Here is a 15371-nt window from a genome sequence, read left to right as displayed (position 1 = left end):
GCTGATCACACTACAGCACAGATACTGTACCACCAGTTGATCACACTACAGCACAGATACTGTACCACCAGCTGATCACACTACAGCACAGATACTGTACCACCAGTTGATCACACTACAGCACAGATACTGTACCACCAGCAGGTCAGACCACAGCACAGATACTGTACCACCAGCAGATCACACTACAGCACAGATACTGTACCACCAGCTGATCACACTACAGCACAGATACTGTACCACCAGCAGGTCAGACCACAGCACAGATACTGTACCACCAGCAGATCACACTACAGCACAGATACTGTACCACCAGCAGATCACACTACAGCACAGATACTGTACCACCAGCAGATCACACTACAGCACAGATACTGTACCACCAGCTGATCACACTACAGCACAGATACTGTACCACCAGTTGATCACACTACAGCACAGATACTGTACCACCAGCTGATCACACTACAGCACAGATACTGTACCACCAGCAGGTCAGACCACAGCACAGATACTGTACCACCAGCAGGTCAGACCACAGCACAGATACTGTACCACCAGCTGATCACACTACAGCACAGATACTGTACCACCAAAAGAGCAGATCACATCACACATCATTAGTTCACCCAAGACACACAAGCCTTCAGGACATAAGGAGCACAGTTTAAATTTTAGTCTGATTTATAAAACCTCTTCACAATGAAACCCACCAGGAAAACAAAACCGTATCTATCAGCACAGAAAGCAAACAGAACAAACATAATGTCTAGAGAAAGAAAATTGTAAAATTCTATAATGGAAATTTAAGGTGAGACAAAGCTTTCAAAATGAAGCACTTAGTCCTCGGGATGTCCAGTGATGCACAAAATACCCGAGAGTCCGCCCTCCTCCTGCTGTCCAGGGCCAGGTCTCAGCTGCCTGCTTCACTCAAACCTGCACGGCTGATGTGGGGTTTCAGAGGAGCCACTCTTTGACACTCCTCTGTCCAGGGGTGAAGTGAGGCACCGCAACACCTTTCAGGGCCTGATAATCCACAGGGACCCTTACATCCTAAGGGGCAGTGTGCTCAGAGCTGGGTAGTAGCGCAATAACAACCCAAAACACCAGGCAGGGAGCCGGACAGGAGATGACGGCATGGCCCCGCCCCACCCCCTGTCCACAGAGAGACGTCACTCCCATGAGACGCCTGGGTCCCTGGGCCCCTGGGCGGTTCCCGGCACCTCCACTGTGACAGGAGGTTTCGCCCCTGGGCAGTTCTCGGCACCTCCACTGTGACAGGAGGTTTCGCCCCTGGGCAGTTCTCGGCACCTCCACTGTGACAGGAGGTTTCGCCCCTGGGCAGTTCTCGGCACCTCCACTGTGACAGGAGGTTTCGACCTCTCAAGGCTCTCCTGAGCGCGAGGTGCTCGTGAAGCCCGGAGTGGTTCTGACTGAAGGTCACCCTCTGGTTATCGAGGGGATGGCAGCTCTCTTGCCCTTCTCTTGAGCAGGATGCAGGAGGAGGGGGTATCCACTAGGGCACAGCAGAGAGGACCGAGCCGGGCGGCTCAGAGAGAAACAGAACCGGGTCACTTACACTGAGGGGGTGCTCCTGGCCCAGGATCATCACACGCTGGGTGACCGGTCGCAGGAGCTTCTCCAGGATCAGCTGCATGTGTGCGTGAGTCTCCCCCTGCAGGACAGCACGGACAGGGGGTCAGCCATCACAGCACAGGGGAAACTCCTTCACTAGCTGCATCGGCAACTCTTCTTGTCCACCTGTCCACTCTGCTTGTCCATCTGTCCACTGCACTTGCCCCACTGTCCACTCTGCCTGTCCATCTGTCCACTGTACTTGCCCCACAGTATTAAGCAAACTGAAAGCCTCTTTGCCTCAAACCACAGCCCCAACACTGGGGGCACACGAGCCCAGTGCCATCTGAGTGTGGCCACGCTGCAGCACAGAGCCCGCAGGAAGAGGGCTGTCCAGAGGGAGCTGCTGGGGGCTCCTGGACGACAGCTGGAGGGCTGCTGGGTAAACACCTCTTGCAGGAATCAGCTCCTAACATCACTAACTAGGACAGATCCCCTGTAGAACGAGATCCATACTTCCTGACTCGAACTGCTAACACTCTGCTCAGCGCAGTCACCAGTCTGGGGTGGCCGGGGTGGTGATTTTGCTCACCCAAGTCCCACACTAATGCACTGACCCGCAGCAGCAGGAAGAACGGACAGACAGGTCGTCACTCCGGCACCACAGCTGGACCAGCACAGGCCCAAGGGTCCAAGCAGTGCCAGGAGGTGCAAGTCCACTTCACTGGTGGGGAAAAGGTTTGTATTGTGGTTCAAATTAAACTGACACAACAGCTCCTGTGAAAGAACTCCTGTCCTGAGTGTGGAGAGCCTGACTCCCCAGGAGGAGCAGTGAAGTCAGAATGGACATGGTGGACAGTGCTGCTGTGTGGACAGCCCGGCTCTCCAGCAGGAGCAGGGAAGTCAGAGTGGACATGGTGGACAGCCTGGCTCTCCAGCAGCAGCAGGAGCAGTGAACTGGACACCCTGTCCCTGAAAACCATGTTACTCGCACCAGCTCTGCTGTGCTCTCAGGTCTTGCAGGACACCGCCACTTCGAGGAGGAGAATTCGGATCACACCGCTCATCTCTGCCTGCGTGGCTAGCAGAGCTGTCAAGCCTGAGTATGCTGCATTGCAGCCAATACACCATGCTGGGGGGCCTGGATACATCCCTCCAACTGTATAAGGATTATTAATGAATATATTTCTCACTGCACAGAAATCAGATCTAAGCACGTGCTTTAGCTTAACATCTGTGATGCACCGCAGTGCAGAGCTGAGAACAGAGCTGTGATGAAGGGAGCCTGGCTCAGTCCTCAAAGAGCTGCTGGACTGAGCTGGGCTGAGCTGGGCTGAGCTGGGATGACCAGTCCCTCCCGAAGCGCAGGCTGACCCCAGCCCCTGAGTGAGCCTCGCCTCTTTGCCTTTACTTCCCCTGGTCTGGAGCGAGGGGGACACAGGCACAGCCATGATGGACAAAGGGAGTGGACACAGGGACACAGGCTGGGACAGCGCCAGCTGGGACAAACCACAGGCAGAGAGAGAGTTGAAATCTCATTTATCTGGGGCTCAGTCCAGGGGTTAGAAATGTGAACACTGTTCAAGGAATTGTAAAATATGCCTTACAACCCTAATTGATTTAATTGGAAAAATGTCAAAATCATGTTTGAAGTAGCTTGTGTATAAATATTCACTCTGCAAAGAGCACTGAGGCTATAATTTCAAATTCAGGATGTCTTTACATTTTCAGCAGAAACAACCATTTTAGCCAGGATCCCAGGCAACCAAACAGGAGCCTAAGAAAGGTCAATTGGCTCTTCTAGCACAGACTGTTGCTAATTAGCTGTGAAAGATCTCATCTTTCAGCTTCAGCAATCTAGCTGGGCAGCTTGATTCACACCCCCACAACCCTCTGTGTAAATATGTGCCTCCGGAAAGCAGCATGTCTTAGTCCTCAAGGCTTCACCACGCTGTCCTGTTCCATCTGCATGTGTATAATGTGCTCATTTAAAATATTAATTATTAACATTCAATTTCTAAGAACAATTATGTAATATTACAAATTAGTTGACCAATCAAGACTTAGATGCCCAAATCAAATAAACGAATCACTGAAGCAGACTGGAAGCTCCACTTCTGTACAGTGCATGAACGGGTTTCTGAGGTTTCAGGGCGTTTGAGCTAATGAAACCAGTGTGTCATCGTTGGGAAAGAGCAGAAGTGATGGGACTCCCAGTATCTCCCCTCCGGCTTCGCCTTGTCCGGTCTGCACAAGCCAGGAAATGACAGGATAGTTGGACTGATATAGTTTCCTCTTCACTGAAGAACCGCTTGTTACCTGTCTGTCTGTGTTCTCTGTGTACATGTGCAGTACTGTATATAGACCGAAGAGTAGTGCTGAATAGGACAGTATCTGTCCACAGCTTCACCTCTTGTCTGTTGTGCTCCTGGTTCAGTCCCACTTGTCCTGTTATTTCCTGTGTCTGGGTTGTCAGTCCTTGCTGGGGCCAGAGCGAAGTAGTGCGGGATTGTAAAGAATCGCGGAGGATGAAGATGTGCGTCGCTCTGTCTCTCTTACCATTCCTGGCTTGTGCAGCAGCTCCAGGACACTTCCCAGCAGCTCCAGGCAGGTCTCCTCCTCCGTCCAGCTGGCGACCAGAGCCTGCACCTCTCCCACCAGGCCAGGGAGCAGGGCGTCGCGGGACTCTGTAACACAACACAGCAAGGAACAGAGGTCTCAGCGTCACAGGTGGTGGAAGATAGAGGGGATATGGGGGAGTGGGCCTGGGGCCGGTGTCCCTGTGCATGATGGCTTCTTATTAATAAGAATTAATAATAATTCCCCATACTTATATGACGCTTTTCTGGACACTCCACTCAAAGAGCTTTACAGGTCATGGGGATCCCCTCCACCACCACCAGTGTGTACCCCCACCTGGATGATGCTCCAGTCCGCTCCCCACAAACCAGCTCTCAGTGTGGAGGAGAGCAGAGTGATGAAGCCAGTTCAGAGAGGGGGATTATTAGGAGGCCATGACTGATAACGACCAGGGGGAAATTTGCCCAGGATGCTTGGGTGACTCTGCTACTCTTTTCGAGAAACACCCTGGGATTTTTAATGACCACAGAGAGTCAGGACCTCGGTTTTACGTCTCAAACGAAGGACGGCGCCTTTTTACAGTATAGAGTCCCAGTCGCTATACTGGGGCATTAGGATCCACACAGACACCTCTTCCAGCAGCAACCTTAGTTTTTCCCAGGAGGTCTCCTATCCAGGTACTGGCCAGGCTCACACCTGCTGAGCTTCAGTGGGCTGCCATCTGGGAGTTGCAGGGTTATAAGCCTGCTGGCCAGATTGTGTTTGATCGATTTCTCACAGCCCTCACAACACTCGCAATTTACTGTTCCGATTCACAACACACCACTAACGGTGGCCTCAGCGCAGTTCTCTGTGTGCCGTCCACAGGGCATTGGCAAGCCCTGTCAGAGCTCCAGTCACCTGGGGGTGTCCAGTCAGGCACTGTGTCCCCTAGGACAGACACACTCACAGATCTATACACACACTCACAGAGATGCACACACTCACAGAGCTATACTGCACTCACAGAAATATACACACTCACAGAGCTATATTGCACTCACAGAGATGCACACACAAGAGCTACAGTATACTGTAAGAGCTGTAGTATACAGAGACCTGACAAAAACACAGGCTCACAAAGAGCAAGCAGTTCAAGAAAGGCCCACATCCATTCAGCTCTTCCTTTTCTTTCACAAGATTGTATTCCTGGCTTGCAGAGTTTTTTAGAACATCAGCAAGGCAAGTAGAGGTAAAACAAGCCAAAGAATGACAGCAAGGTTTTCACGGTGATGCAGTGACGCTGTGCATCAGGATACGCGCACTGCAAGTCCAGGAGGGACGACATGACAAGGAGGCACTTCACCACTTTCCTCTTTTCAAAGTGTGGCTTTGGAAGGACTTAGTAAGATTCAGGCGTAATAAGGACTGTTTTCGGCGAGAGCAAACGCGTTCTTATCGACTATTTTCCCTTCCTCCTAGTTCCGCGACAAGAGGCACACTCGGCGGGCACGGAGGGCGTGGCGAGGGGCGGTGAATGCCCGTGGGGCGTGGCCTGTGATGTAAAGACGTGATATTTACAAGTAGGAACGAGGAAGTAGGCGAGGTCATAAATTTCTCTTCTCACACACGTGAATTAAAATGAATTTAAAAGGTTCTGTAATATTGTAACCATCATTGTACACGATATTGTAAACTTGGTCTTGGCGAAACAGCTGGAACACACCTCCACGTGTGTAAGTACACGATGAAAAACAGGACAGTTTCTGCTGGGAAACAACGAGATCCAGCAGGGCCGTTTAGATGAAGTATACCAAACGGGACTGAACAGCTCTTGGCTACAAGACCCACAATTACCATTTTTAAATACATATACTCCTGCAAGACAGGATTTATACTCTTCGCCAACAACACATTAAATCCTTGATTGATCCTCCTGGCCAGCTAGCTGCAGCTGGAGAGGGTCTCTAATGGAAAATCTAGACGTGTGGTTTTCATTCTTTACTCTGTATTAAAACATAATTCACATTTGAGACGAAATATCATACATTTAAACTAGATTTGAAGGTGACTGACTAGTTACCCCTGATCGTTCTTGTACAGCAGGTCTTTCATCTCAATGATAAACTTAATTTATCTTACAATTAGCTTAATTTAATATTTTGCTTCTTTCATTTGGCACAGATTATTATTTACTGACACAACAAGAACTAAGCACCTACCAATGGATTTATAGGCAAATTTGTAGTTATTTATGTGCACATTTACATTTCAATAACCATTACTAGCAAGGTTATATAAAATATTGAGCTTGCTGTGCTGATGATGCAATCATGATTTGGTCTGAAAGTTAATTTAGACATGTTTGTGAATTAACAGCAGTTAAATCATTCCACTCTTGAAAAGGCAATGTTTACTTGCTGTTTGTCTTTAAAGCAGTGAAAGCACTCTGAGTACACACAGGAACCCTGAAGCTGTAACACCTGCTATCTGCTACAGTCCAGAACTGAAAAGATGCCTCCCAGGTGGTCAGTCTGTGATGCACGTATTCCCTTCTCAGAACTGGTTGAATGATTTAATATGTAAGATTAAGGCAGCTAAAAATGCCAGTTAATTTATTGCCAGACCAAAAAACAACAGACTAAACTCATATAGAGTTAACTATATGCTGTGCCGTGCAAAAGTATTCAGACCCTTGCATAATTTTCACATTGTTGCTGTGGAGCTTTCACATGACCTGTTGTTATACTGTTATACAACATAATCCACACATTAGAAGCACAAACCAAATAAAGAAGTACAGTAAATAGATCTTTCATTTGAAAGAAAACAAATGGAAAAGTAATGATTAATTGAGTTTTGCTGTGGGAAAACTCAATTAATTTAGGTGCACAAAATTGGCGTAATGAGCCACACAATGAGATGGGTGGCCTGCGTCTGTGTGCAGTAATACAGTACGTGTTCACATGATCTCAGAATAAATGCACCTGTCTCTGCTAGTTCCTGCTGACATGAAGTGTATTTCAAGTAAGGATTTAACTATGACCACTGAGGACTTTTTCAAAGGCATTCAGAGATGAAGCAGTGGAAAAGCACAGATTAGGCCAAAGGTATAAAACATCCCAATACACTGAATATTCCTTTGAGCTCTGTGAAGACACAGTGGAAGAGTGGAGGATTAATTGGATGGCCCAGACACCACCTCGACCAGGCTGTCCCTCCAGCTGGGAAGGAGGTGATTTTTTGAAAGAGCTAAATTCTTTTTCAAAATTAAATCCATTTCATTTGTAACAGGACAAGATGGAAGCAGAGCACAAAGAATTAGCAAGAGACCAGACTGACACTGACAAAGTCAATCCAGCAGATCTCTTCGATAAGTGAAAGTCCAAAGCTACACTGCAGTGGCTCAAGACAGCGAATACTCGTGTGGCACAATCCCATGGGGAATCTGTGGAGAGCCCAGAAAAATGCTGTCCAAGCAATGCCCAGGAACTCCGGAGATCTTCAGCAAATCTGCCAAGAAGAATCCACCCAAAACTGTACCACGCTGGCAGAGCCTCCATTTACAGCAAAATAAGCTTTTGCCAAAGACTGCATTCACAGGTCAGAGTTCTTATACGTGCCAGCCCCATTTAGTTCTTTCCTCTTTATTTGTGCTGTGTTTGAGCATTCAGGATATGAATAAAGTATTAAGTTAAAAAGTACAAAAAGTGTCTCCTAGGAGGGGCGTGAAAACTGGGGTTTCTATTCTGTTGTACGGACAGTATCTCATGCGGAAGACCACACTGATGAGGGCTTGAAACACGGCCGTTGTTGTTTTACTGGAAAACACCGAACATTTCAAATATGCAAGAAAATAAACCAGGAGGAGTGTGTTGTAAAAAGTGAGGACTGCTCTGCTTTGCCAATTGTTTCCCATCTCCCATTATGTTGTAATTTCCAGTTCCCAGCTCCAGAAGAGCAACGCCCCAGGCAGTGTGAAAGTGAATACTGTAAATACTACATTCCCACTCTCTCATGGACGAGGAAGACAGTTTATAAAAATGACAAAACAGAGAGGGTGTCCCTGCACACACCTTCTGTACGGGGGGAAGGTGCAGGTGAGTGTACAGGGGGAGTGTACGGGGGGAGTGTCCAGGAGGAGTGTACGGGGGGAGTGTGCAGGTGAGTGTATGGGGGGAGTGTGCAGGTGAGTGTGCAGGGGGAGTGTGCAGGTGAGTATACAGGGGGAGTGTGCTGGTGAGTATACAGGGGGAGTGTGCTGGTGAGTATACAGGGGGAGTGTGCTGGTGAGTATACAGGGGGAGTGTGCGGGTGAGCGTTCGGAAGGTGTGTGCAGGTGAGTGTAGAGGGGGGAGTGTGCACGTGAGTGTACGGGGGGAGTGTGCAGGTTAGTGTACAGGGGGAGTGTGCAGGTGAGTGTGCAGGTGAGTGTATGGGGGGAGTGTGCAGGTGAGTGTATGGGGGGAGTGTGCAGGTGAGTGTGCAGGGGGAGTGTGCAGGTGAGTATACAGGGGGAGTGTGCTGGTGAGTATACAGGGGGAGTGTGCTGGTGAGTATACAGGGGGAGTGTGCGGGTGAGCGTTCGGAAGGTGTGTGCAGGTGAGTGTAGAGGGGGGAGTGTGCACGTGAGTGTACGGGGGGAGTGTGCAGGTGAGTGTACAGGGGGAGTGTGCAGGTGAGTGTACGGGGGGAGTGTGCAGGTGAGTGTACGGGGGGAGTGTGCAGGTGAGTGTACGGGGGGAGTGTGCTGGTGAGTATACAGGGGGAGTGTGCTGGTGAGTATACAGGGGGAGTGTGCGGGTGAGCGTTCGGAAGGTGTGTGCAGGTGAGTGTAGAGGGGGGAGTGTGCACGTGAGTGTACGGGGGGAGTGTGCAGGTTAGTGTACAGGGGGAGTGTGCAGGTGAGTGTATGGGGGGAGTGTGCAGGTGAGTGTATGGGGGGAGTGTGCAGGTGAGTGTGCGGGGGGAGTGTGCAGGTGAGTGTACGGGGGGAGTGTGCAGGTGAGTGTACGGGGGGAGTGTGCAGGTGAGTGTACAGAGGGAGTGTGCAGGTGAGTGTGCAGGGGGAGTGTGCAGGTGAGTGTATGGGGGGAGTGTGCAGGTGAGTGTACAGGGGGAGTGTGCAGGTGAGTGTATGGGGGGAGTGTGCAGGTGAGTGTATGGGGGGAGTGTGCAGGTGAGTGTGCAGGTGAGTGTATGGGGGGGGAGTGTGCAGGTGAGTGTGCAGGGGGAGTGTGCAGGTGAGTGTGCAGGGGGAGTGTGCGGGGGGAGTGTGCAGGTGAGTGTACAGGGGGAGTGTGCAGGTGAGTGTACAGGGGGAGTGTGCAGGTGAGTGTACAGGGGGAGTGTGCAGGTGAGTGTATGGGGGGAGTGTGCAGGTGAGTGTGCAGGTGAGTGTACGGGGGGAGTGTGCAGGTGAGTCTGCAGGTGAGTGTATGGGGGGGGAGTGTGCAGGTGAGTGTGCAGGGGGAGTGTGCAGGTGAGTGTGCAGGGGGAGTGTGCGGGGGGAGTGTGCAGGTGAGTGTACGGGGGGAGTGTGCAGGTGAGTGTACGGGGGGAGTGTGCAGGTTAGTGTACAGGGGGAGTGTGCAGGTGAGTGTGCAGGTGAGTGTATGGGGGGAGTGTGCAGGTGAGTGTACAGGTGAGTGTATGGGGGGGGAGTGTGCAGGTGAGTGTATGGGGGGGGAGTGTGCAGGTGAGTGTGCAGGGGGAGTGTGCAGGTGAGTGTGCAGGGGGAGTGTGCAGGTGAGTGTATGGGGGGAGTGTGCAGGTGAGTGTGCAGGGGGAGTGTGCAGGTGAGTGTGCAGGGGGAGTGTGCAGGTGAGTGTACGGGGGGAGTGTGCAGGTGAGTGTGCAGGTGAGTGTATGGGGGGGGAGTGTGCAGGTGAGTGTGCAGGGGGAGTGTGCAGGTGAGTGTGCAGGGGGAGTGTGCGGGGGGAGTGTGCAGGTGAGTGTACAGGGGGAGTGTGCAGGTGAGTGTACAGGGGGAGTGTGCAGGTGAGTGTACGGGGGGAGTGTGCAGGTGAGTGTGCAGGTGAGTGTATGGGGGGAGTGTGCAGGTGAGTGTGCAGGGGGAGTGTGCAGGTGAGTGTGCAGGGGGAGTGTGCGGGGGGAGTGTGCAGGTGAGTGTACGGGGGGAGTGTGCAGGTTAGTGTACAGGGGGAGTGTGCAGGTGAGTGTGCAGGTGAGTGTATGGGGGGAGTGTGCAGGTGAGTGTACGGGGGGAGTGTGCAGGTGAGTGTGCAGGTGAGTGTACAGGGGGAGTGTGCAGGTGAGTGTATGGGGGGAGTGTGCAGGTGAGTGTGCAGGGGGAGTGTCCATTGGAGTGCACAGCAGAGTGCACGTCTCTCTCACCTGGCCGGGTGAAGAGTGGGCTGCCCACGACGGCGTTGAGGGACTGCAGCCTCTGCTTCACCAGTCGATCAGCGGGCAGGCTCTGGAAGAAGTTCTTCAGCATGACGCTGGGGAGGGAGAGGAGAGAGACACCTCTTTAACACCCATCATGTTGCACAGGGACCTACTTAAGGTCCGCTCAAGTATCAAAACAAACAGACAGAGTGGCTCCAAAGTCACAAGCAAGAGGAGCCTCATGGGGCTTGTGTGTTTCCTGGTCCTCCTGACCTTGAGCTGAAGCCAGCAGACCAGGAACAGTGGACCCTGAGCCCCCAGTGGAGAACAGGCTGCATCACCACATTCGTATTTAAACACAGGGGTCTCATCGCCACCCAAAATCAAATGTATGAAAATAAGGCTGAAGCATTTTAATTAAATTAGCAGGTAAAATAATAATGTTGAAAGTTGTTTTTGTATGTATTAATAATCTGCATACACTACCCCTGCTCTGTGTCCACCTGTCTGTGCTCAGTACCCCTGCTCTGTGTCCACCTGTTTGTGTTCAGAACCCCTGCTCTGTGTCCACCTGTCTGTGCTCAGGTGCTCCCTGCTCTGTGTCCACCTGTCTGTACTCAGTACCCCTGCTCTGTGTCCACCTGTCTGTGCTCAGTACACCTGCTCTGTGTCCACCTGTCTGTGCTCAATACCCCTGCTCTGTGTCCACCTGTCTGTGCTCAGTACCCCAACTCTGTGTCCACTGCTGCAGCTATCTAGTAGCTGTGTGCACGTTTGATCCTCACACGCCATCTCTCCTTCAGAAATCAGCTCTTGCTGTACTCCATCCAACAGCACAGATATGAGGCTGCTCGTGAGTCGAGTACATGAATTGTAAAGCTCAGAAATGATATAAATGTCTTCCTGGTGAGACATCAGATCGAGGGCGCACTCTTGAGGCGAGCTGGATGCTTAGGGGTTTCTGTCTGACTGATCTCCTCTTTGCCTCACATATGTGTTGCAGGGCTGGAGACAAGCTGGACAGCTGCCTCAGTGCCTCTTCAGGGCTAGTGCTTGCTACCTCATGTGTTTCCGCTTTAACAAGTCTGAAGTAGATCTGTTATTGCCCACAGGATGCCAATTAGTGGCCTGGCAGCTCGTTAGAGACTCAGGTGTGCTGGTGCATCTTGCCCTGACACATTTCCATTCACATCTGCTGATCCTCAGCGCTCGGCCTGGCTCTTTACAGCACTCTGTGTGAAACTGAGGGACTGGAGCTTTCTCAAGGGCCAGCAGGGGACACAGGTGCCCGCTTCAGAGGTCAGAGTAAATCTGGATTACTTCAACCCAGCAAATTTAGTCATTACAAAACTACTTAAAGCCACTGCAACCCTTAAGAATGAACCGAGTACTAAGCTTTATTTTAATTTTTTTAATACTATATTATAATAATATAAACAATCTTCTATCTACAACATACTAATCCCATCTGAGGTTCAAACCTGACAGACACCTCTTAGCCACTGTCCAGGCCCATCACCCAGACATACACCACTGACCAGCGTCCAGACCTAACACCCAGACATACACCACTGACCAGCGTCCAGGCCCAACACCCAGACATACACCGCTGACCAGCGTCCAGACCCAACACCCCGACATACACCGCTGACCAGCGTCCAGACCCAACACCCCGACATACACCACTGACCAGCGTCCAGACCCAACACCCCGACATACACCACTGACCAGCGTCCAGGCCCAACACCCCGACATACACCACTGACCAGCGTCCAGACCCAACACCCTGACATACACCACTGACCAGCGTCCAGACCCAACACCCCGACATACACCACTGACCAGCGTCCAGACCCAACACCCCGACATACACCACTGACCAGCGTCCAGGCCCAACACCCAGACATACACCACTGACCCGCGTCCAGACCCAACACCCAGACATACACCACTGACCAGCGTCCAGACCCAACACCCCGACATACACCACTGACCAGCGTCCAGACCCAACACCCCGACATACACCACTGACCAGCGTCCAGGCCCAACACCCAGACATACACCGCTGACCAGCGTCCAGACCCAACACCCAGACATACACCGCTGACCAGCGTCCAGACCCAACACCCAGACATACACCACTGACCAGCGTCCAGACCCAACACCCAGACATACACCACTGACCAGCGTCCAGACCCAACACCCCGACATACACCACTGACCAGCGTCCAGGCCCAACACCCAGACATACACCACTGACCAGCGTCCAGACCCAACACCCCGACATACACCACTGACCAGCGTCCAGGCCCAACACCCAGACATACACCACTGACCAGCGTCCAGACCCAACACCCCGACATACACCACTGACCAGCGTCCAGACCCAACACCCCGACATACACCACTGACCAGCGTCCAGGCCCAACACCCAGACATACACCACTGACCAGCGTCCAGACCCAACACCCCGACATACACCACTGACCAGCGTCCAGACCCAACACCCCGACATACACCACTGACCAGCGTCCAGACCCAACACCCAGACATACACCACTGACCAGCGTCCAGACCCAACACCCCGACATACACCACTGACCAGCGTCCAGACCCAACACCCCGACATACACCACTGACCAGCGTCCAGACCCAACACCCAGACATACACCACTGACCAGCGTCCAGACCCAACACCCAGACATACACCACTGACCAGCGTCCAGGCCCAACACCCAGACATACAACGCTGACCAAAACATCCAACTGGAGGTGCTTCAGAAGAGATGGTGAACTCAAAACCCAAGTCCTGACTACTTTGTCATTAAATATCTGATGGCAGTATTTGTGAAAGTTGGGGTATTAACCCTGGTCTCCTGGCTAAACTTCACTCTAGACTTGTATAATCTGGACCCTGTACAGTTCCCGCTTAATTCAGCTCTACAGTATATGTATAACAGTTCTATACTGTTAATCTGCAGTAGGACTACTGGTGCAGAATGATCCCTGTGTGTCTCCCAGGTGGGGCTGCTGGTGCAGAATGATCCCTGTGTGTCTCCCAGGTGGGGCTGCTGGTGCAGAATGATCCATGTGTGTCTCCCAGGTGGGGCTGCTGGTGCAGAATGATCCATGTGTGTCTCCCAGGTGGGGCTGCTGGTGCAGAATGATCCCTGTGTGTCTCCCAGGTGGGGCTGCTGGTGCAGAATGGCCTCTGTGTGTCTCCCAGGAGGGGCTGCTGGTGCAGAATGGCCTCTGTGTGTCTCCCAGGTGGGGCTGCTGGTGCAGAATGATCCCTGTGTGTCTCCCAGGTGGGGCTGCTGGTGCAGAATGATCCCTGTGTGTCTCCCAGGTTTGGCTGCTGGTGCAGAATGGCCTCTGTGTGTCTCCCAGGAGGGGCTGCTGGTGCAGAATGATCCCTGTGTGTCTCCCAGGTGGGGCTGCTGGTGCAGAATGGCCTCTGTGTGTCTCCCAGGAGGGGCTGCTGGTGCAGAATGGCCTCTGTGTGTCTCCCAGGTGGGGCTGCTGGTGCAGAATGATCCCTGTGTGTCTCCCAGGTGGGGCTGCTGGTGCAGAATGATCCCTGTGTGTCTCCCAGGTGGGGCTGCTGGTGCAGAATGGCCTCTGTGTGTCTCCCAGGAGGGGCTGCTGGTGCAGAATGGCCTCTGTGTGTCTCCCAGGTGGGGCTGCTGGTGCAGAATGATCCCTGTGTGTCTCCCAGGTGGGGCTGCTGGTGCAGAATGATCCCTGTGTGTCTCCCAGGTGGGGCTGCTGGTGCAGAATGATCCCTGTGTGTCTCCCAGGTGGGGCTGCTGGTGCAGAATGGCCTCTGTGTGTCTCCCAGGAGGGGCTGCTGGTGCAGAATGATCCCTGTGTGTCTCCCAGGTGGGGCTGCTGGTGCAGAATGGCCTCTGTGTGTCTCCCAGGAGGGGCTGCTGGTGCAGAATGATCCCTGTGTGTCTCCCAGGTGGGGCTGCTGGTGCAGAATGATCCCTGTGTGTCTCCCAGGTGGGGCTGCTGGTGCAGAATGATCCCTGTGTGTCTCCCAGGTGGGGCTGCTGGTGCAGAATGATCCCTGTGTGTCTCCCAGGTGGGGCTGCTGGTGCAGAATGGCCTCTGTGTGTCTCCCAGGAGGGGCTGCTGGTGCAGAATGGCCTCTGTGTGTCTCCCAGGTGGGGCTGCTGGTGCAGAATGATCCCTGTGTGTCTCCCAGGTGGGGCTGCTGGTGCAGAATGATCCCTGTGTGTCTCCCAGGTTTGGCTGCTGGTGCAGAATGGCCTCTGTGTGTCTCCCAGGAGGGGCTGCTGGTGCAGAATGATCCCTGTGTGTCTCCCAGGTGGGGCTGCTGGTGCAGAATGGCCTCTGTGTGTCTCCCAGGAGGGGCTGCTGGTGCAGAATGGCCTCTGTGTGTCTCCCAGGTGGGGCTGCTGGTGCAGAATGATCCCTGTGTGTCTCCCAGGTGGGGCTGCTGGTGCAGAATGATCCCTGTGTGTCTCCCAGGTTTGGCTGCTGGTGCAGAATGGCCTCTGTGTGTCTCCCAGGAGGGGCTGCTGGTGCAGAATGATCCCTGTGTGTCTCCCAGGTGGGGCTGCTGGTGCAGAATGGCCTCTGTGTGTCTCCCAGGAGGGGCTGCTGGTGCAGAATGGCCTCTGTGTGTCTCCCAGGTGGGGCTGCTGGTGCAGAATGATCCCTGTGTGTCTCCCAGGTGGGGCTGCTGGTGCAGAATGATCCCTGTGTGTCTCCCAGGTGGGGCTGCTGGTGCAGAATGATCCCTGTGTGTCTCCCAGGTGGGGCTGCTGGTGCAGAATGATCCCTGTGTGTCTCCCAGGTGGGGCTGCTGGTGCAGAATGGCCTCTGTGTGTCTCCCAGGAGGGGCTGCTGGTGCAGAA

General features: G+C 52.8%; 1 protein-coding gene across 2 annotated transcripts in view; it reads right to left on the bottom strand.

The window, feature by feature from the left end:
• Nucleotides 1-15371, bottom strand: part of LOC148673874 (dedicator of cytokinesis protein 2-like) — a 260919-nt gene that overhangs the window by 184650 nt on the left and 60898 nt on the right. For both annotated transcript variants that reach the window (XM_088630800.1, XM_088630801.1), the window contains 3 exons: nt 10492-10598; nt 4135-4262; nt 1580-1675 (listed from right to left, as the gene is read on the bottom strand). In XM_088630800.1, the coding sequence (XP_088486926.1) occupies nt 1580-1675; nt 4135-4262; nt 10492-10598 (331 nt within the window). The remainder of the gene's footprint in view (nt 1-1579; nt 1676-4134; nt 4263-10491; nt 10599-15371) is intronic.

Source organism: Lepisosteus platostomus, chromosome 4 (genome assembly GCF_059453375.1).
Source record: "Lepisosteus platostomus isolate fLepPlt1 chromosome 4, fLepPlt1.hap1, whole genome shotgun sequence".
Taxonomy (NCBI): domain Eukaryota; kingdom Metazoa; phylum Chordata; class Actinopteri; order Semionotiformes; family Lepisosteidae; genus Lepisosteus; species Lepisosteus platostomus.
The sequence above is the reverse complement of the archived record's forward strand: the minus strand, read 5'-3'. Positions and strand labels throughout refer to the sequence as shown.